This window comes from Solea solea, chromosome 1, assembly GCF_958295425.1.
Source record: "Solea solea chromosome 1, fSolSol10.1, whole genome shotgun sequence".
Taxonomy (NCBI): domain Eukaryota; kingdom Metazoa; phylum Chordata; class Actinopteri; order Pleuronectiformes; family Soleidae; genus Solea; species Solea solea.
In genome coordinates this window covers 4,595,376-4,618,321 of record NC_081134.1, presented here as the reverse complement: position 1 = coordinate 4,618,321, position 22,946 = coordinate 4,595,376, and the positions used below count along the sequence as shown (strand labels likewise).

Below are 22,946 nucleotides of genomic sequence, written 5' to 3'. Positions count from 1 at the left end.
TTATTTTATCAAGGAAAATTTTATAAAGACTCCATCCATTTTTACATGCTTTTATAATGAGATCTAACTCTATATAAAGTCCCTTAAATGAATGAAATTAAAATGTATACCTTTGTGCATTACTAAAGAATGGCCTCACAAACTGAGTACTTTAAGTCTTTTTTTTGTTCTCCATACCTTTATTTTATTTTATTTTGTTGCTGATATTTTGATATTTTGTGTATGTTGTATTGTTTTTTATTCTTTGTTTATCTCAATATGTTAAAATGTCTTCTTAGAGTGTTGTAAAAGAGAAGTTTAAATTAAAAAAATAAAAACCTTTGCTGCCTTTAGTTTCCGGTTTCAGCAAACGGAGAGCGGAAGTAAAAATTAAAAGGAAAAACGCTCCATCAACATCCTTTGCATTTTGAAGACTTTTATTGTGAAGTGAAGAGGTTGTACTTCTGGGTCGCGGGTTGAACGAACAGTCATTTTTGCTATTCCATTACCCGCTTCCCTCCCGCAGCTTTGAGAAAGAAAAACGGCGATAAAACAAGATGCAGACGTCTGTGGTGAACATCGCCGTGTTCTTGTGTGTGCAGCTGCTGATAACGTGGACGTGTTTCCAGGACGTCGTGGACGCAGCCAGCGGCAGAGGTGAGTTTATATCCACAGTGTCCACAGCTTCAGAGCTGCTCATTGATAGTTACCACAACCCCACGACAAAACACTCTATGTGTAAAAAGAAAAAAGAAAAAGAAAGAAAAGAAAGTGCATAGTCAAAGTGAAATAACCTGTAAATGTATTTATTTGCATACATGGGCGTTTTAAGGGACTTTGGGGGCCCCAGAGAAAAGGCACCAGGGGGCCACTAAGACTCTTTTCATCACCTTTTTGAATTTAAAAAGATACAGATCCATTAAAACAAACTGGACTGGTACTTTGAAGCCTTTTCTAAATTTCATGGGGTTCCAGTAGAGCAGGGGCCTCAAACTGGGGGCCAGTGAACTTCTAGTCTGGTCAGGAGGGGGTCTGGGATGCGGTCAAGTGAAAAATGAACTGTTCAGTGATTTGAAATTAAAATGATATCTCAATTATCCATCATGAAGTTGTAAATTAAAAATCGCCAGGTTGATATTGTACACCATTTCAAAGTTAAAGTGTTTGTTTTGATATATAGTGCACATTTGGCCATGGCCAAAGGATAGGAAATGGGCTTGTACCCGGAAGGTCACCGGGTTCAATCCCGGGAAGGGCCAAGTGCTGGGGTGCCCCTGAGCAAGGCACACTATCCCCCATTGCTGCCGGCTTGTGTGTGTGTATGTGTTTACTACTGGTGTGTAACAAGGATGGGTAAAATGCAGGTTAAAGGTCAAATTCACTGTCACTGATCAGTGTGTGTGTGTGTGCCACAGAACATGGACTGGGGTCTGTATGTGGCCCACAGGTGGTGAGTTTGAGAGCTAAGAGTTGCAGCAGTAAGATGCATTTAAAGACCAAAAATTAAATTGGTAAATTTTTTGCAGGAACTACATTGTGTTGAACTTAGAGGAGCAGGTTCAAGATGCATTTAAGTTCAACACTTCTCAAGTTCACTAATTCAATGCTTCCTACTGCTGCCACCTTATGGTAATAGATGCGCCACCTATTGTGTCGTCATTGTAGTAGTTTTGAAAACAATTTTTACTTTTTTAACAGAAAGTCACATTAACTTTAGTTTTTATCATCAAACAAAATAATCGCATATTTACGACATACATATTTACGTACATAGAAGTTTCATCACTGCTGTCTGTATTGATTATTTGTTTGCTGCCGCCGTATAAATCTACGAGCTGGTTAAGAAGTAGCAGGTGACGGTCGATGTTCCCCTCCAGCCAGATATTGAATAACCGCACACGGAGTCGTATTATCCATAGTTTCTTGATGAACCTTCCTCTCTATTGAAGCTGTATTTAGGGCAGATCCACCCTTTTCCAGAAATATAAAACCTCTTCCACCTCTTTCATTCCCCTGCAGGGTTTGGAGATAATATCCACTGGAGGACACTGGACGACGGGAAGAAAGAAGCTGAGGCCAGGTGAGCTGATACTCAGAGGACACAGAGAGGACAAGAGGGGAGACAAGTCTATGTTTCCTGGATATATATTCACACTTCCTGTCACATTAAAGCTGTAGCACAGAACCTTTTATAGACCAAAACAGTCTCATAGACCCTGCAGTGTATGACCTAGTTTCCCCGCCCCCATCCCTTCTTACTCTCAAACGTACATAAACACACAGGCAGTCAGAGAGAGGGAAAAGAAACAACGGTTGTGTCTCTTGTGATGTTTCTACAGTGGGAAGTAATGTGTTGTATGTCTTTATTTAATGTAGCGTAACTTGGTTACATACGCGTGGTGAAGGAAACAGCAGCAGCTGTCACGGAACGTTTAGGCACAAAGTCAGGCAGCTGTTCAGGGAGCACTTTAATGCTGTTTGGTATTCTCACGCATTCTCAATATCCCACGATCGTGATTGAAATTTAAATATGATTGTGAAGGAGTATGTTTTTGCAGAATCCACATCTGTGTGGAATTAGATTGGTGTCAATATTCATCAAAAAACACTATGAATTGAGCAAACAAAATGAACCGGTGGGAAAAACTTGAGGAAACGAGTTCCAGTCCATTCCATTCTGCCTCTAAATCAGTGTATCTTTTGTTTTATCATTCTATCTTCCTATATTGGTTGATCTATTGTATGTGTCCATATATCCAGTGCTTTATATTGAATATCTTCACTATGGCTACAGGTCTGAGAGTTGTTGTTTTTCACTGTTTGTGAAGTGTGACGGACGTTGTTGTGTGTTTTGTGTTGACAGCGGGCTGCCCATCATGGTCATCATCCACAAGAGCTGGTGCGGAGCCTGCAAAGGTAAATATACATTCCAATGAAAGTACATGTCCACTAATATAATACAAATACAAGAATGGAGCGACTGATTAAAAGTCAGATTATTGGACATTTTTTCTTACGTTTTTCCTCTTTTAGTTCAGTAAATCTGCAGTTGTATTTAAAGGAAACTACTACATAAGACTTTAATTAGCGACTTCTGCATTGTCGACACATTGTCAGCTGATCAGTAGGAGCTGCTACTGTTGTTGAGAGACAAAGAGACAATGTCAGTGAGGTTATCCCAAGAGCTGAACCAGACTTGCCTGTTGTTGGACCGGACTAACGAGAAGTGTTATTATTTTCAGTAAAAACTGGAGGGTGAGTCTGGGTCTGAGGCCCTCACTTGGCACGTTTATATGACATTAAACAGCCGAAATTCAAGCTTGTTTTAGATTGACAAGGAGACCGATTTTATGCTGTGAGATTAAACAAATAGATATTTGTAAATTCATGGATGGTAGGAAACATGCGTTTCAATGCACCTTTGACAATGTGATAATGAACTTTGAACTGTGGAGGGCAGCATTACACCTCAGTGTACAGCCTGCCAAAAATTCCTATTATTGGAAGAAGAAGCAGTCACAATAACTGTTGTGACCTGTGAAGAGTAACAGGTTTGGTTTATCAAAAAATGAGATATATAATCTAAAATTAGTTAACTGAAGAAAGTTAACAGTCTTTTTGTTTTTGTTTGTTTTTTTTAAACCAGCACTGAAGCCCAAATTTGCAGAGTCTAAGGAAATCTCTGAACTTGCACACAACTTTGTAATGATCAACCTGGAGGTAAGAAAATACTGACGGCAGCAGCATTTTCAGGAAACTTCCTTTCTGATCTTTCTTCAATGAATGGCCAGTGTTTCATTCTCTGACCTGTAAATCATTTCTTGTCTCTTATATGAACAGGATGAGGAGGAGCCAAAGGATGAAGACTTCAGCCCTGATGGTGGATACATTCCTCGGATTCTTTTCCTCGGTATGAAAGGAGGTCGCGTTCATGTCAACACTGTTCACGATTCCTTTAGAGAGACTGACTGCTGAATTGTTAACAACAATAAGCAGCATTTTGACCGTTTGTGTGACATTTGAATGAGGATTTGGGTGAATTTAATGGACAAAGCAAGAAATGAATCCATCACCAAAATGGTGGTGAGTTCCTGTTAGGATTTCATCAAGAACTAAATAAACATTTTTATCATCACCATCATCACAGATCCCACCGGCAAAGTCCATTCTGAGATCACTAACAGGAACGGGAATCCAAACTACAAGTACTTCTACAGCAACGCAGAGCAAGGTAACAATGCAGATCATCGTCTTTTTACTGATGGGGAATATTATATTTACAACTGCCGGCATTATTTTTGTTCCTGTTCAAATATTTGTGATTCGGACTGTAAAAAGTGGCTGATTATTGTTGCTCCTTTGCCTCTTCAGTTGTGTCCGGTATGAAGGAGGCTCAGGAGAAGCTGACGGGCGATGCCTTCAAACACGGTCACTCTGTAGACGAGCTGTGAGGAGGCAGCGGCGGGCGTCAGGCCGTAAAGGGCTACTCTTCTTCTGCCTGAGCACCGGAGCGCCCCCCGGGGACGCGTCGCACTTGCCCTGATACAATCTCTTTCAATATTTATACTCATACTTTAAACTTGAACCTTCTCACAGAGCAAACAGTCCTAACATTACTTTTGTATTCTGCATTTGTTTTCCTTGTCATTGTCATTTGTAATGAAGTGTTAACGAAATGCCATATACTGCACTTGATGTCTGTCGAGGATTGACTGTAAACAACTCAAGCTAGCCAAGGTAACTGCTGTGTTTTCTAACCCTCACCTGTTGTTGGGTGAAAGGACACGTCGCGCCGTCTGTATGCCAAGTTCAGACCAACTGAAGTCGACGCGTTTCTGTTGCACCGGCGGTGATTTTAATGGTTTCACCCAACAGCAACACGCACACACTCTGATACAGTGCTTGATATTGGCCAACACCTACAGTGATGTGCTTCCAAAGATCCTCTTCAGTACGTTCTTTATATCCTTCACACTTTTTACCCTGTACTTCTCCTTCCTGTAAAATAATTACTATTCATTCAATCCTGTTTTCAGATTGTTTGTTTGTTTTGCTGCTTGTGAAGTGACACCACCAGTTTTGTTTTGTTTTTTTAAACCAGCCTTGTTAAACTCTTTGAATGAGCCATGGATACATTGGTTAAGTATCTCAATGTATTTTATACATGTTCACAGCCAAGTGTGCAAATAAAGTTTAATGTATTGGGTAATTTGTGTTATTTGGTGTCATTGTTGGGCTTCACGGTTGGTGTATGTTGCCCTGCTCCAACACACCTGATTCAGATAAACAGCTCATTAACAGGCTTCTGCAGAGCTTGTTGACGAGCTGACCATCTGAATCAGGTGTGTTGGAGCAGGGCAACATCTAAAACATGCAGGGCCCAGGCCCCTGAGGACCAGGGCTGGGAAACACTGGTGTAGTGGAAGACCCACTACAGAAGAAGACCCAGGTTCGTGACCCGGTTGGAATAAGGGCCTTTCTGCATGGAGCTTGAGCGTGGCTTTTCTCTGTGTCGCTGTGATGGACTGGCAGAGTGTCCCCTACTTATCGCCCTGTCAGCTGAGATTGGCACAGTGAGCCTGTGGAGGATAAAGCAGTAGAACATGGATGGTTTCATTGTTGGGCCAAGTGGAAACACCTGCCATTTTGAGGCCTCAGTTTTAGAGGCTCGATGTCCATGAGCAAATACTTTATCATGGCTTTGACTCTCAACAGGAACATCCTTTTATAAAATGGACATAATTCTGACCTGAAAGTAGTGATTCAGACCATGAGTAATGGATGTTTTTGTTTTGTTATCATTAGAGCTGAAGATGCTGACATTTTTAGTGGGAGTGACCAGGACGGACAGAATTAGAAATGAGCATATTTTGAATAGTTTTGGAAATAAAGTCAAAAGATTGAGATGGTTTGGTCACGTGCAGAGGAGGGATTGTGATCATGTTGGACACGTTGCTTAAACAGTGTCAAATCAATTTACAGTACATGCATATAAAATACTTATATTAATTAATACACATTAGCCAGAAACATTAATGACACAACAGTGAAATAACTATATCAAATTTTATTGTCTATCCAACAACAGGGATCCCTTATGGTTCGTCATACAATATACAACTGCTGTGAACAGCTAACATCCAGTACATGACACTAATTAAGTCACTATTTCAATTCAGTTTGACAGTGATTTAATTAGTGCACTTTACATCAATGCGAGTGCTTTTATTTTAAGACATCGGATTGCAATTGTTCCCATTCCAGACAGTCTCTCCCTGTCAAGCCCATGTCGCTGTACAAAATGTCTTACAGCATATGATTTTTCATGATGAAATAAATTACAGGGGAGGAGGAGGGGGGGAAAAACAAGCTTCTCTAAATATGCCTCAGTTCATGACATAACAGTGCTAACGGACTATAATACCATAAGAAACATAAGGAATGTGTGTAGTCAAACCTGAATTAAAGGCATACAAAGGTATTGCTCAGTTACAGCTCAGTCTCTGATGGATGGAAACGAGGCTCAAGCTGAGATGTTTAAGGGCACAGGGAAGAATTAAAAGAAAATCACAAAATAAAAACAACATTAGTAATGTGAGTGTGGTGAAAACGCTGACATATTTTTAACATAATATCCTGTATAAGATTTTAAAAGATGGGATGGAGGGAAAAAAGTGACAAAATATTGCTACAAGTTATATAATTACACATGTTCACATATAAAAAAAAAGCCTATAAAAAGCTGTGTGACACGTGTATTAAAATTACACAGCTATTAAAACAAGTGATTAAAACCAAGCGATTGCTTTACAATTTAAGTTTGCGCGCGTACCATTTAAAACCAGTGTAGTAGACCACTGTTAGAGTATGTTGGCTGTTCCACCTGAGGAACAGTGTCAAGAGCTTTTAAGAAGCAGTTAAGAGCGATCCTGCTGCCATGGTGATTTTATGAACGCTTTGATAAAACACCTGGAAGGAATGAATGAATGAATGAATATATTCCTCTGCGTGCAGGAGGCTCGTCCAGTGTTGGAAACGGAATTCTACATTTCATGAGACTTCTGCGAGAGATCGCACTGAAATCTGACGTGTGACATTTTTTTGCATTGACCGACAGACTCTCCATCGCAGTGCAAAGCTACACCTAACAACGGAGTGATGGTAAGAACACTTCATCCACCTCTGCTTGTGCTTGTTGAAGTTTGTCCAGTTGGCTTCTGAGGATAGTGAGAGGTGAGTTGGGGGGCGGCATCTGTGTGTGTGTGTGTGTGTGAGTGTATGTGTGTGTGTGTATGTGTGTGTGAGATTCAGAAGCAGGAGCAAATGAAATTAAAATCTTCCCTGCTTGGCGTCACCGATGGCTCCCCACACGTCAAAGACAAACTCATCTGGGAAAGCGAAGTCTCCGAGGGTCTCGTCCAACGCCATGGCAAACTCATCCGGGTTATTTTTGTCGCGGCCAACCTCGACCATCGTAGCAGCTAGACAGACAGATGGATAAATACTTTATTGATCACATTGTCCAGCATCTCTTGACAGATAAATAATAAAAAGCAGATGAATAAATAAATATTGCAACAGCTGGACAGAAGAGCAGAGACGGACGTGATGCAAATTCAACTTTCTATATCAAAATGACAAGATGACTGAATGTTTTCCTTTTTGGTCAAAAGAAAGGAAAGCACTGTGATGTTTTGATGGTGGAAGGAAACCAGAGAGCCACAGGTTAGAATATGCAAACCTCATGCAGCATGCAGACTTCACACAGAATGAGGTAACAGTGCTGACCACTAAGCCGCCGTGCCTCCACACATGGATAAGTTTCTGTGTATTTCTTCTGCTGACTGCACATACAGACAACATTGTGTACAAATTCACATTTCAACACCAAAGTCATTCACTTCTGTTACGTTTGAAATTCTCATTTTAATAAATTCAAGAACAGCATGTCTTTGCATTGATGGATGATACAAGTAAATCCTCAAGAACAGTGTTTACCTGTTTTTATATGGGGACTCACACACCATTACAAGCCACATGCACAAAAGAAATCGTGACAAGAGCAACTGTGTGCATACTACGATTGATTGACTATTTTTCTTTGTGTGTGTGTGTGTGTGTGTGTGTGTGTGTGTGTGATTTCTCATGGTACTCCAGCTTCCTCCCACAGTCCACACACATGCAGATTGAAGCGAGGTTCACTGGAGATTCCACATTGACCAATCGGTGAGAATGTGAGTGTGAAGGGTTGTTTTTCTCTGTGCAGCTGCATTTCTATATGGCAGATGAGTTCGGTTCAACTCACTATGGGACCCTGATCTGGCTTGTGTTTCAGCTGTGTAGGCCAGCTGTGTCAGCCATGTTAATGGCACACGCCTACATGATTCATGAAAAAAGAAACAGCCTTGAATCCTCTCTCTATCATAATGTACTATATATTTAAAACATTTATTATTTGCTTTCCCCCGCCATTCCGTTCCCTTTTGTCACCCACAAATGGATGATTCTGTGTCAACCACTAGCTCAATTTGAGGTGCTGGACTATTGTTATTTGAAGCAAACTCTCAGTTATGCTGATCCTGTAACAGACAGGCCAACTGTCCAGGGGGCGGGGCTAAGATGGGAACTGGCCAGAGCTGAAATCTGATTGGTCCCTGAAGAGCCCCTGTCCTGTTCATGTCTGTCACTAGGTGCTTAAACGACAACCAGAGATGACAGATGAATGCAGTTCAACTCCCAAACAATTGGTGGCAGTAATGAAGTAAATAGTTGTGTCCACCATCAATTAAACTAACTGAAGAAGAAGAAGAACGCCTAATACCCTAATGTCAGCTGAGATTGACTTCAGCTGCACCCACAACTGTAAAAAGATAAGTGGTATAGATAATGGACGGACGGAGTTCATATCACTCACCGAGTTCAGTGTCTCTGATGCCCATGTAGCTCTCGAGGAGATCGTCCACTTTCTTCACTGCCTTCTCCTCAAATTCTGTTGGCTGCAAAACACAACTCCTTTACTCCTGCACGTGTATTATCTGAGAACATTAAATACGAGCTTGTATGAAAGCTTTTGTGGGCAATCTGTGTGCATCGAAAACAAGACGCCATAGTAATGACATCAGTTCGATGAGCACAACAATAAAAGACATTGATGTGGAGGGAATTTAAATGAACTGTCAAACCCAAGGACCAAGAGAGACTAACCTCGTCCTCTACAGTAGCCGGGCCTTTGGAGCGGAGTCTCAGTGTCCCCCTCCCTGTGCCGATCTTGTTGTCACTGGCAGGTTTGGCTCCCTTTGACCTGGGCTCAAGCATTTCTATCAACCAGAAGAAAGAGTGTGTTTCTCAAACATATCAAATATCTTTATACCTTCTGGGCATTTAGATGCACAAAACAGCTAGTTTGAGGACATCACAGAGGCCAAATTCTGTTTTGTTTTGGGTTTTTTTACACTTCATTGACCTATTAATTAATCAAATCATCTATAATATAATAATAATAATAATAAAGTCAAACCCACAACATCCAACTCACAAACATGTTAAACTTGCTCTGAGCCGCACTTCATTCCTGAATCTTGTTTCTTACTCACCAAACGCCTTCATCGGCTCGACCAGTTTGAGTGTGAAGGACTTGTCTCGGGGCAGCTCTTTGAGCATGCGGGCCACCTCGTAATGCCGCGTCCCGACAATGTTGTGCCCGTTAATGCACTCTATGTGGTCGCCGACAGAGATGACCTTCACCCCGTCCACGACACTGCCCTCTTTGATGCGCTGCCATGAAAAGAGAAAAGAGAGGAGGACAGCAAATGTCAGGGATGTGGATAAGACGGTGAATGTTAAAATACCACTTTTATGTGTCCGGTACCGATATCACAAACTCTCTTTACAGTCCGTGCATAGAGAAGCAGGCGATATAGAAACATTTGTATTGTATCAGATTTTACATTTGGTCTGATATTAGTCAAAATCACTGATATTGGACAGATAAAAAATTTAAAATCCATGTTTGGACATCTGCTTTATCAGCTTAGAGGTCTTTGAACTAGAAGGTTTTTCCATATATGTGTGTGTACATATACATACATATATATATATATATATATATATATATATATATATATATATATATACAGTATATATATATATATATATATATATATATATATTTTGCGTGAGTTAACCTCTCTCGGTGAAAAGAAGAGAAGATGTAAAACAGTCCAGATGTGACAGAAACGCTGCATTTGACAAGTTATTACATCAAATTCAAATGTGTCAATCAAAGGCTCTTTGGGCTCTTTTTAAATTCTCGAATAAAAACAACAGCACCACAGAATGAAGTCACCCGTGGTGTCATGAGCAGTGAAGGTTTGTCAGGGTGCAGTGCAGCGTCAGAGTCACATGATGGCACATGTGAGCAGCAGTGTGTTCTTCACTCACTGAGACCAAAAATAAGCACCTGAGACCATCTCCGCCCCAGGGGCAGCAAACAAGCTGAATCATGACATGCACCCAGAAAGCCAGTTTGCAAAATTAAAAATGGCAGTCAAGGAAGTGCTTTAGCAGCTGCTGGTTTATACATGGATGAAAAGGTCAGGACAATAATGTTGTATCAAATTAATATGCAGGAAACACCCGTTTAACCTATTTTAGAAAGTTAAGGGATTACTAGATTGTTTTATGCATTATGCATATTAGCTGTATCTTTGAAGATTTTTCTCTCCTTTTAGTTTGGTCAGCAGAGGCCAGTCAATTTAAATAAAAAGCCAAACTTTTGTTAAAAGAAAAAGCAACTGATGAGTAGGGGTGGGCGATATGAGCCTAAAATAGATTCCATCACAGTGATAAAATAGTAATATTTACGATGATATTTGACAGAATTTCAAAACAAATGGTAGATGATGACTGACTGACTGACATTGTAGATGCATTTTGCATCATATATATGTCTATAGTGTGAAATAATTTAAAAAATGACATACAGAAATAACTCATTATAACTTTAAGTTTGAAACCTCTTTTTCATTTGACATTTGACACGTATCCTAAGGGAACATTTCCACCATCTGGTGGAAATGACACAACAAAGACTTTTGATATTTTGATAAAATAGAGAGGCCTAACCTAGTAATAATGGATTTCCTGATAAAATGTTGAGTGAGTACTTATCCCTCTTTAATATCATGCACAAACTGACTAACCTGTCTTTAAAGATGGTTAAACCCAGGACTGCCAAAAGTGGGGCCAAAATTGGATACTTATTGTAATAAAAATGTACTTTTTGTTGCGATTAACCATGTTAAAGAATATTTAATCTAGGAACCTTGGATCCCAGTATCTTAATACCATATAAAAGTTGTTTATTTTTGACCTGTAGCACATACCATGTTTCAGTTTCATCCTGCTGAGGGCAAAACATTTGGACACCTCCTGGTTTAACCCCAATAAACTCAGCTTTCTGCATTATTTACAAATACTAGCATTTAAGTACATGATATATCATGGTTGGTCTATCAGGAAAACCAAACAAAACAGAACAGAATTTTTGATTTGCTATCCAGGGGGCAAGATGTTCCTTAATGTCCTCACCTTTATGAAAGCGTAGCCCGCGCCGTTGTCTGTGATGGTGAGGCCAAGAGCGTCTTCAGATTTATAAATTTCGACCTCCTTCTTGATCCCTTTAATGTGGGCGAAGATAAAATCCTCCAGGCCGATCTGCCCCCCCAGCAGCTTGTCCATGTCAATCTTGTGGGTGTTCAGGGTGCAGAACAGGAGCTGTGCAAGACACGCAGACACAAAATGTCAAATTTGATGAGGTTTAGCAAAAAAAAAAAAAAAACGTTTAAAAAAAATAAAATCTTTAAAACTAGGCAGACAGAAAAGTAAAGACATTTGTCTTTAAAACAGTGAGGGAAACACTGAGAATAATATGAATTATTTACACACAAATCACAAAAGAAAGAAGCTCTATTGTTAGCCACAGCGTGAAAACTGAGTCATATTCAAAAATAAAAGTGTAGGTGACAAACTGCTTCGTCAGAATGCTAAAACCAGGAATCATCAGGGGGCTCAGTCTTCACTGCAGCAGGCTGACTTATGCACATAAGTCCTCTACCACACCAGTGTGTCCATAACTGTGGATTTAACCGAGATGTGTCTGAAGTCTCGAGGCACGACCAGTCTGTGGTGAAGCCAAGACAGAAAATGACCTTTCCTCCCGAGCCAGAACTGAAGAAATCTGGCTTCACACCTTGCTGCAGCCGCATCTTGGCAGAACGGAGAGGTGGAAATGTGATCACCCAGAACATGTTACACAAGTGGACAGATTTGACAGCTCTTTAAAATGAGACACGACAGCGAAACCCAGCATGAGACTGTTTCTGAATCATTTATTCACCAAGACAGAACATTACGTTTTATTGCATTAATTATACAACTGGATCAGCTTCTTAGTGTAGGGCTTTGAGGAACACAGAACCAGGATTTAAGAGGCCGACTTCCTAGTTGCATAGTCAACGGGGGATTGATTTGTACTGGATCACCAGGAAAGTGACCTTGGTGCACCAATCAGGCTCTGGCAGCGAAAGGCCTTGCCTTTTTATTTCAGAGCAACAACAGGCGCTGTTCACACATGCAGTTTCGCTGACATAGCCTCTCACGTTGCCTGGGGTTACCAGACTATTAAAGAACAGGATTATAATGGAGAGGAGGCCACAAAGAAAGAAACTGAAAGACTATGGAGGATACTGTAGCTGAAATGATGTCTCTATTGCTTTCTTCTCAAAACAAAAAAAATAAATAACACAGACACCTCCCCCCCAGGCCACGTTATTACCCAAGAGTGAGTGGGAGGAACAGCAGCAGACGCCTACAGCCCCCAAGACGGCCGACTGTATTAAGCTGCTTCACTGTAACACACGCAGATCTCCGTGTGTTACAGCTCTCCTCCTGCTGGGCTGACAGCCACAGCACGTTCACCTCACACTGTCATGTGTGTGTGTGTGTGTGTGTGTGTGTGTGTGTGCTTCTGCTTTGACTGATGACCCAGCTCACAAGAACTGACACTTCACCTCCCACGGCCCGGCATCACACCAACCAAGGCCTTGATATTCACACAGACAAGGGAGAATGGAAGGAGCAATCTGTTCAGCATCAACCATGACGGTGCTATTTATGAGTCAGTGCTCACTAAGTAATTTACAAGTATACACCAAATCAGTTGGAGGCGACAGCTTTTCTGTTCATTTTTGGAGAAAATATTACATTCTACATGTTTTTAAAGTCTAGGAGAGAAACTCTTTTTTTGTGACGTGCCCAACAGTGACACTTGGTCCGAGGCTTGAAACTGCAAAGCTAATTCCGCACTTTTTAGACCCACTCTTAGGGGACGGGACCTCATTCCCAGAATGTAAACAGTGTCCGCCATCTTTGCTAACAGTTACACTAACAGGACCAAGTGTCACTGGTGTGCAAGTAACAAAGAAAAGAATGTAGATATTTCTCAACTCAGGGGAAACTGACGTTGGGAAGTACAGTTTTTCAAAAATACTACCCCATTCTAGTAATACAAAGCTATATGCAAATTGGTGAAGTATTCCTTAAACGTAGCTTTCTCCACCATTATCCCACTGTAAACTCACTCTACTTCAGCCAGGTAACTTCTGCACAAGTTCCCCTCAATTGTTCCAGCAGCGCCACCGTAAATAGACATCAAGTAGTGACAAATATTAATATCAATATTTGCCCTGGTGTATCGATTAATGTATTGCACGAGGAAGGACAACGTTATATATCACCAAATCCATATTTTGGCGCACGGCTAAGGCTACATCCATACTACTCTGTTTTCATTTAAAAATGCATCAATTCTGCTCTGAATGGTCCCAAACGTGCAAAAATGCAGGATGGTGTTTTAGCATAGTAAACAAAGACCTTTAGAAATTATGACCCAGCATCTTGTTTAGTATGAATACAGATTACTTCTGAAACAGAGCTAAAACATCGTCAGGAAAATCTGAAAAGCATTTTTTAAATGAAAACGTAGTAGTATGGATGGATGTAGCCTGAAATCAACATCACCGTTTGCATTCGCTAGCTGTGGTCAATTAAATTTCTTAGTTGAAACAAGTGTTAAATTTCTCTATATTCTAACAGCTATCACCGATCTAGTGTCCATACACATGAGAATGAGTTTAGGAGAATGTGCAAAGGTTGATAGGTTTTATTCACACAGAACTGGAATTGTGGGAGCCCCAAAAACATCTCAAAATGCCCCCCAATACACTACTTTGGGAAAAAGATTATGTCATAGCCCCACCTCCATCATCGTGCCATTTTTTGGAGTAGTTATGTGGCGGGGCGGCGTTACAGCACCACATACAGGTCTGGCATATGTACTACAGCATTTAGAGTCATTTCTTTTTTTTGGGGGGGGGGGTTTGTATTGGGTGAAGACATTTCTTGAAACAATACCAATAAGATGACATGGGGAATGTGGACAAGACCCTAGACTAGTGAGCTTATAGACAGGCCTCTGTTTGTGAAGTTAGTCTGTTTTTCAATTACTAGATGTCCCCCCTGCATGTAATCCCCATAGTGAAATTAGACATTACTCCTCCGGCAGTGTCCTTACAGAACGGTACAGCTCAATAAATACAGCCTTTAAAAAGGTACCTGCTGTACCTTTTAAAGGCTGTATTTATTGAGCTGTAGGCAGGAGGTTTTTGGAATTGTCTGTGTTCATGTGATGGAAGGAGCTCAGAACACAAATACATTTCTAACCTGTGAATAATCCTCAGTTTCTCTCATGATCCTCCTTGCTTCAGCTTTAATTGGATCTCCCTCTCATACATTGTCTGCACTGAAACTGTGATTGAGTAAACGCTTGAGAATTCTGTTTCTTTGGCAACTGAACTGTCCGTGACCGGCGTGAGCTTCAACGAGCCATAAACAAGGGTCAGACTGATAGGACAGAGATTAGCACTCATTATGTTATTCCAATTTCCTGCATTGGTCTACTGTTATTACAGTGTTTTTGCTGTTGACAGGGAATGCTGATGTAAGCGGTGTGTACTGTGGCGTGGCTGCGTTTTTAAACAGGAAATCACATTCATCAGCATTCGAGCCAGTGTAATCATTTACCTAACTGCGGATGTGAGGCTCTTCACAATGACTGTTTCATAAAGGTGGGTCAAAAAAACAGGGCTTATTGAGAAAAGCCCGTCTTAAATGAGCCTAACAAAGTAAACTGGCAGGACTAATCTGTTTCACAGAGCCAAGTCGGAGCGACTGGGATCTGTGTTTTTAAAAGCAAATATATAAATGTTGACCTGGAATGCTTGGAAAGTATTTATTTACTTCATTAACAGTGCAAGGGAGGATTTAAGGTGCATAATTAACTGAACACTTGATGACAAAACGTGAAACTCAAGAGTTTTTGGTTGCTGTCACAGCTGTTCAACAACAACCCGCTCACACAGCACAGTACATCACCACACCCATCACACGCAGGTTAGAACAAATGTTGATTTTCTCTCGCCATGTACCTGAAATCTCCTCAGAAAAATCAGTTGTTGTTCAGTTGGCCGTGTGGTTCCATGGCAACACTTTCCTCAGCATCACCGCTGGTAAACAACCACTTAAACCACTATAAAAATAAGATGCCGTCCAGTCAGCGCAGTGAACACGAACACGAACACACACACCTGGGATCTGTTTCTGCAACATCACACACTCGTGAGCATCACATTTTGTTTTTTTATGAGCGTGTGCCGTGCTCATAGGCAGATTTGCTTCCAGGACACTGAATATAATCAAGTGCAACTTCTAGTCATCTCTCTGACCTGTCTCCAGTGGCTATTAAAATGATTTATTTATTTATTTATTTTCCATGATGTAGAAACTAAAGGAATAACAAATGAGAAACCTGAAAGCTTCTATATTACAATCAGAAAGCTTCCTTTCTGATATAATGAAATAATCCTACGAGAACAATTATACATTATTTGGAATAAACAAATTTGCAATTGAAAGATGCATCCAACAATTTCTTTAATTAAAAAAAACATACAAAAGCAACTATGTTGCTCATCACTTAATCGGTTTGAGGGGTTTTTCAATATTAAAACAAGTTTTCTGATTTTTTTCATCATCAACATCATCATTTTCAGGTTTGAGAAACACTGATCAACATTTTCTGACATTTTATGGATCAATTGATTACTCAATTAATCGAGAAAATACTTGTTAGTTGCAGCCCTATCTAGTAGGTTCGCGGTAAATTATATTATAAAAGGCTTATTTTAAGAGAAGCACATGATTTTTTTTTTACTTTAATACCACTATACACTTACAGTATAGGTAGTGTATTAGATTCTGCAACACCTCATAAATGGAATTGCACGTACTGTAAAAGAAAATTATTAATTAGGCTCTGAGGAAGTGTTCTGATAACATTTTTTACCACACTGAACAATGAAATTGATTTACAGCAGCCCCACAAACCTTTTCTCAACCTCATAGTTTTAGAAGCTTAGAAGACTTCACATGCAGAAAGAGACTAAAGAAGCAGGTGAGTCTTAGCTCGAGTTTATCCTGCTGCTTGCGTGGCTTTCACACACCAGTGAGCGCAAGGAGCTCAGCGAATACAAACTGCAGACTGAAGCTTAAATAAGATTGTTTCCCCCTAATCCTCCCCGATTAAGAAATGTCAGGCTGCAAACGTGGAACGTACAACCACCTGGAGCCTGCAAAACAAAGACAGGATGCATGGTTCACAAGAAGCCTCAGGTATTCAAACTATAGGCAAATGGCTGTGCGTGCGCTGTCTGCGAGCAGCGAGCAGGTTCACTGCAACAGGTGGACAAGAGGCAAAGTCACACAGCCACACCTAAAACTCTGCAGCTGCCTGTAGAGACAACAACCAGACTTTGACCTGAGCTCATAAAACAGCCCATTTAAAGCTCTGTCCATGTCACATCGTGCCTTTTGCTGGCTATTCATTTACATAAAATAGTCTTCAATTCACGTCAAATTCCTTCCCATCAGTTATTGACTGTTGAATCTATTGTAATGTCAATTATAACGTCTATTATAACATCTGCTGTCAACAACAATAGGTGCTCAGCCGATCTTGACGTGCTGTGGACGAAACAATGTAAGTTCATTGCGTAATTCTAATGAGGCTCAGCTGAGCATTTATGATGTAACCTCAGCGTGACGTGACCTGACGTGACGTGACGACTAATTAACACACCGCCACAGTCACAGTTTCTGTGAAACTATTTTGACCTCGAGAAATAAAAGAGTTTGTTTCACATTGTGGTTGTGGTTTACACAGAAGCATCTACTTCAGCTTATAGACGGGAGAAAAAAAGAGACAAACACGGCTGCTTTTGACAGCTAGTTTGACTCATTTCATCATAGTTTGGTGTTACCGTCGTTCCCTGGAAGTTGGGACATTGTTTGAAACCAGTAGAAAACTTGCTGAAAAGTTACATTTTTGCCATTGTTTACAATAGCAGGGCCGCTAGTTTCGAGGCTTGTATTGTCTTGCACTTTAACCCTAAAGAGAATTTTCTTTTTTTTTCAAATCTCACAAAGGGAAAATAATAAAAGCAAAACTAGTTTCTTTGTCATTTGTACTTTGTTTTAAGGAGAAAGATCATAATTCAAAAAATCTCATATGGCACAGCCCCAGATAAGGAGACATGAAGCCATGCAGTGTGTGCAAACTGCATTATTCTAGATATTTTGTATGCACTTACTGATATATATTAGCTGTCATTTCTTCTTATTAAATATGTAGCAATTACAGATTAAATCTGCAGTTTATAGCCCAGTAATGACGCCAGCCAAGCTTCCTTTTGTGGTAATACATTGATAGTTGTAAAACGTGTAAATGCAAATTTAAAAGCCATCACTCCAGTAACTCTGCACACTGCTCAACAAAAATAAAATTCATGCAAATAAAATTCAGCCATGAAAGGATCCTTTCTAGACTTTGAGAAGCAACCACTATTTAGTCTGTCACTGAGTCTGTGTCACAGTTGTACACCGACAAATGCTGAATTTCTTTTCTTTTGAGCACATTCTTTAGTAGTTTGCTTTTGTGCAAAGATAATGATTGAAAAAAAGAAAAAAAATAGACTGCTCTTTTGTCTGTAGTGAAAAACTGACCTTTACTTAGACGCTTTGATATGCTCAACAAAACTAAAAAGATAAAATAAACAAAATACCTGTAGCTCTGCCTCACGTCTTTTTAGTGTACCAAAAATAACAAGCCACTGGAATGTCAAATTATTGTCTGCTTAACTTTATTTATTTTCTGCACTTACACTGTTTTCTCTTGAGGTCACACCTCAAGTTTTTAATGAGAATAAGATACTCCTCAGCATATATAATTTAGAAAACCAGTAGCCAAACTTGAGCATCACATTTGCAACAGTAGCTCTAATTGCATGTATTGAAATGTATTCTCCATTTGACAATAGTGGCTGTTCTTTGTCCTGTCTGACACACACACACACGCACACACGCACACACCCAGTCAACATGGGCACTACATTGGGGTTTGGTGGTGTTTATGGAGGGAGGAGGCCCAGGGCAGAGCTGGTCTCCAGGGTCCACTGGGACGTCTCTGGCTGTGGCTGGGACGAGTTATCTGGTTAGATTTGAGGCTGTGCCTGAGCAGGACGTGAGGGACTTCCTGTGGTAAAAACCTGTGGAGCCCCAATCTAACATTATCTCATTGCACTCCCTCCCTCCCTCCGTCTATTTGTCTTTGTACGTGCGTATAGTTATTTGTGCCAGATTGCTGGGTCAAAGGAAAACTCTCTGACACACATTCACTCTTTGCCTCTATTGTACGTCAAAAGGATGCCAGTGTGACAGTAAATGCTTGATGGTATGACTTGAAAAGTTGGCAATTGAATTGTAATTTTCCTCTGCTACCTTCTTGTAAGACATTCAGGCATAACTCAAGCAAGAAACTATTTCTTATCTGCCAATGAAACAACTATCAAAACAAACGAGATTTCTTCCTCCTTTTTTATAAAGGGAGGGTAGAAAAAAATGACAGAGGATGAGTCAGTACATAAGCAAAACAGTAGAAAGAAACTAATTATTGAGCAAGTCTGACCAGAACTGCACACGTTAACATAATCTGAAGGAAACTGGGCTAAATCATATTCCTAAAAGTCGTCCTAACACACCATGTGACTGGGAGTCATATTACTACTAGGGCTGCAATGATTAATCAATCATTAATCAATTACTAAACTATTTTTGATCAATAATTAATGAGTTTGAGTGTTTCTTCAATGATTAAAACAAGCTTTCAGGGTTTTCAGCTTCTTAAAATTGAATATTCTCTGGTTTCTTTGCTCCATATAACAAAGAAATCATTAAAACTTAGTTGCTGTCCAAATTACTACTAAATGTATCTGTCGGATTCTCCACAGTTGCCACCCCCTGGTAGAAGAAGACAACACTAGTTGTCAAAATAAAAGCAATATTAAAAAAATTCCAGATGTTACCATTGAAGGGTGTATTGCGTATGAGCCGCAATTCCACTTTGAGGAAGGTGGCGGGGGCATTTTGCGTGTCCATGGTTTGGGAACAGTGATCTCGATTGCCTCTACTGCTGACGAAGGCAGCGGGGGAACTCTGTCCACACATACACCGCCAAGTGAACTCACTTATATCGCCATGTGTGAAAAACCACCTCATGGGAACATAAAAATGTTTTAGCGATATTTGAGAGGCTTTTTGAAAATGCAGGTGTTTCCATAACCAGTTTTTATTGAAACAGGGCAAAAAATTAGAGTTCATGCTCTTTCAGCTCAAAAGATTGATTATGCAACCAACTAGCCACCATCTAAGTCTGGTGGCCAGGTGGAAACACTTGATTCCCCACCAGTGTTTCTATACTGGGACAAGGACGGTAGTCCAATTAAATGGCTTAGTCGTGCTCCAACCACAGCTCTACTTAACTGTCCATGGAAACAATTGTCTTTGTCTATAATACTTAAACAGGGCAGCGGCTGGTGGTGAGTGCAATTCAACCTTCATATCTGAGATCTGTTTGACTCCTCTGTAGCAATGTGGTTGGAAAACAACAAGGTGTAAGACAGCATCAGTATTAGAGCAAGTCTAGACAGAGACAGATGGCTTCTTAGAATATCAGTAATAAGACATGATGGAACAAATGCTTGTAGAAAAAGGCTAAATGTCTAATGCAGGCGAAAAGAATAGTTCACTTTGAGTCTTGTTGCTTTCTTTAAATCAGAAAGATCAACAGGAATATTCTGTGCTATATTTAAAGTCTTCTTCTACTGTGTAACAACCCCACAGAGACTAATTCCTTTCCAATTATTGCACTTGTTAAATGAAGCAACTGTATCTCTGAGCTTCCAGAGGGAAGGAAGTTTGCGACTCCAGCTCCAGTAGCACAGTAGGCTGATAACAGGCTGCCCTGCCGGCCTATCTAGTCATACCCAGGCTGACGCATGCCAAACATGCCACTCACACTTTCCTTTGAATTGAAGAGTTAAGCTCAGAGGACTCAGACACGACTTTTGTTGTGTTTGGTTCCAAAAGGAATTTGATGCTGAATGGCCATGGAATGAAAAAAACACTCTAAAAATAGATGCAAAACGAATTTGTCAAATAATAATTAACTGTGATATAAAGATATTACTCAGCTTTAAACGACTGAAGCTGTGGGCAGGGCATGCTTTACTAATGCTGATATGACACAATCAAAGTTCAATTTAAAGGCCACCGTGGCTCATTTACAAACAAACAGTTATGTCATGAATTGAATGTGACTGTCAAATAAACTGTCTAGTAGGAATGCGCCGGCATTTAAAACTCTTTCCGTTTGTAGAATTATATTGGCATTGTCAGAAAATATTAATAATATAAGTATAATACTACTAACTGTCCATGTTGGTCTTGCAGTGGGATTTTGCTGTGTTGTATCAACATGTTTTCAGTTCTTTATCATCATTTCACAATATATGTGTCTTATTTGGATTCATGATATGTCTGATATTTGTTTTCATTAAATATCAGTTGATTGCTAAAAAACAACAACATTAATAACCACTTCAGGCCTTTGTGGTCTTTAAATTCGCAGCATGAGATTGACGTTTATCTTCTGACAGGAGCACATCTAATCAATCGTAAATTGTTTATTTAAAGATATGACAGGACCTTACTCAAACCTTCAAACTGTCTGATAGACATCCCATGATATTTCCTAAAGTATTTGTTTTAACATATTTTCATTGTAAAGCAGAGTTACAGCAGTGGTACAAACTAATATCCTGCTTCTTCCTTTCCTGAAGCCTTTAAGATGTTATTTAACTTAAACTTAGCTGTAGCCAGGTGTGCGTTTTCTGTTTTTTCCTAAGTGAAGCAAGTTTTTTTTCTGGAACATATAATTTATTCAGTCGTATCATTCTTAATGTAAATGTTGAAGGTGCGTCAAGATTCAGTTCCAACTCACAATCGCAAATCCATACAGTTCACTCTCATTAACAGTGACGTGTATTCGTAACATTTGAAGAAAAGCATCAATCCAAAATTTGAACAGTATTGGCGCTTTTCCATTATTCAGTTCTAGCATGACTCGGTTCGACTCTTTCTTCCATTAGTGATAGTAACTAGTGCTTTTTTTGGTACTAAAATGTGATGTCATCAACAGACTGTCAGACACTGATTGGTCAGAGAGTGTCGTCAATGGAAGAGTCATGAGCACGACGTCCGACACAAGAATCTAAAGTGAACAATGCCGAACTGTAGATCAGTTAAAAAAGACTTAAAAATCCTGAAAACGTGAGCTAATCTCCAAAATTAAGCAAGGCAATTTCTGTAATTACTGCCAAAAGCAGGTAGCAATTAGAAGGTGGTTGACCGATTTACTAAATCCAAACAAAAAAAATGTATCAGTGAAATCAATTTCTGCTTAATTGTCAAGGATTCATACTCATCCACAGAGGGGGCCAAAGGGGGCCACACAACAAACATTTGCCCTGATACCCCTCAGGAAGTTCATTCGGCCGTGTCAACAGCATACAGTGTAAAAAGTCGAGAAAAATGTGGAATTAGGTAGAGCTTAAACCGCTGACTGTAAGACTAATGTTTCCTCTCCGCGAAGAGCAGGTGAGCTCTTACCTCAGGTGGACTGATATTAAACGCCTCTGCTATTTTTGAGTACAGCTCCTTGACGTTGGTGAATCCCTCGATCCGGCCCGTGGGGCTTCCGTGCGCCAGCTGCGTGTGGAAAACCAGTTTGGGCCGCAGGTTGGCAGGTGGAGGCGGGAGTCCCGCTCCATTCACCGTGGACTTACCCACGGTCCCGACACCAGCGTGACCGCCGCCGACCTCTTCGTTGTCCACCAGTTGCTCCTTCGTCGACTTGTTTTTCTTCCTCCACGGTCCCAGCGGCATCTTGACGCGGTCTGCGAGTGTGTTTTTCCTGCGTGATATATCCGAAAGTCCCAGCCGCTGCTCTCACATTGAAGTACCTGTTGAGTTCCAACCAAGCCGTCCTTATTTACTTCCTTATTTCCTACTCGCTTCCTTCCTTCTTCCCTTCCCTCCGCGAACACTTTCCGTCTCTCCTTTCCTTCGACTTTGTTCGTCGACGGTGTAGAATGTGTCCAGCAGGTAGATGGTGAGTACGAGATAAACTCTGACACAACTCACGCAGCTTGCGCCTCGGCTAACAATAGCTGCTCTGTTTGTGTGTCTCTCGTGCCGTGGGACGCAGGCGCAGTGGGAGGAACCGTGGCTCCACGGGGCAGGAGGGTCCACAGTCCCGGTGCACCTGCACACTCAGCGCCACACAGGGACCAGCACTGTTAAACAATTAGTCCGAGTTTAAAAAACACGTGATGCAGGTTAATAGAGTGTCATTGTGGTGATGTAAATAAATATATGACTTAATTTTCTTTGTATAC

At 40.5% G+C, this 22,946-nt stretch overlaps 2 protein-coding genes across 2 annotated transcripts; one reads left to right on the top strand and one right to left on the bottom strand.

Annotated features, from left to right (window-relative positions):
- The first annotated feature begins 415 nt into the window (after positions 1–415).
- txndc12 (thioredoxin domain containing 12 (endoplasmic reticulum)) lies at positions 416–5,188 on the top strand. Its single transcript, XM_058642376.1, has 7 exons — positions 416–636; positions 1,999–2,059; positions 2,843–2,895; positions 3,626–3,699; positions 3,820–3,889; positions 4,127–4,210; positions 4,351–5,188. Exons 1-7 carry the CDS (start codon positions 537–539, stop codon positions 4,428–4,430), a joined length of 522 nt encoding a protein of 173 aa, XP_058498359.1. The 5' UTR covers positions 416–536; the 3' UTR covers positions 4,431–5,188.
- An 843-nt stretch (positions 5,189–6,031) lies between these two features.
- gipc2 (GIPC PDZ domain containing family, member 2) lies at positions 6,032–22,755 on the bottom strand. The gene is made up of 6 exons (XM_058632643.1): positions 22,159–22,755; positions 11,569–11,754; positions 9,573–9,753; positions 9,184–9,296; positions 8,894–8,975; positions 6,032–7,460 (listed from the first exon to the last, which is right to left on the bottom strand). The coding sequence occupies exons 1-6, from the start codon at positions 22,432–22,434 to the stop codon at positions 7,309–7,311; spliced, it is 990 nt and encodes a 329-aa protein (XP_058488626.1). The 5' UTR covers positions 22,435–22,755; the 3' UTR covers positions 6,032–7,308.
- Positions 22,756–22,946: the final 191 nt, after the last annotated feature.

Bases quoted from the DNA above. Each gene is read 5' to 3' on its own strand.
- txndc12 (XM_058642376.1), top strand. From the start codon at position 537: ATGCAGACGTCTGTGGTGAACATCGCCGTGTTCTTGTGTGTGCAGCTG. The intron at 637-1,998 runs GTGAGTTTATAT...ATTCCCCTGCAG, and splicing joins GGACGCAGCCAGCGGCAGAG to GGTTTGGAGATAATATCCAC. The intron at 4,211-4,350 runs GTAACAATGCAG...TTGCCTCTTCAG, and splicing joins CTACAGCAACGCAGAGCAAG to TTGTGTCCGGTATGAAGGAG.
- gipc2 (XM_058632643.1), bottom strand. From the start codon at position 22,434: ATGCCGCTGGGACCGTGGAGGAAGAAAAACAAGTCGACGAAGGAGCAA. The intron at 11,755-22,158 runs GTAAGAGCTCAC...TGTCTTGCACAG, and splicing joins TTAATATCAGTCCACCTGAG to CTCCTGTTCTGCACCCTGAA. The intron at 9,754-11,568 runs GTGAGGACATTA...TTTTCATGGCAG, and splicing joins CGGGCTACGCTTTCATAAAG to CGCATCAAAGAGGGCAGTGT.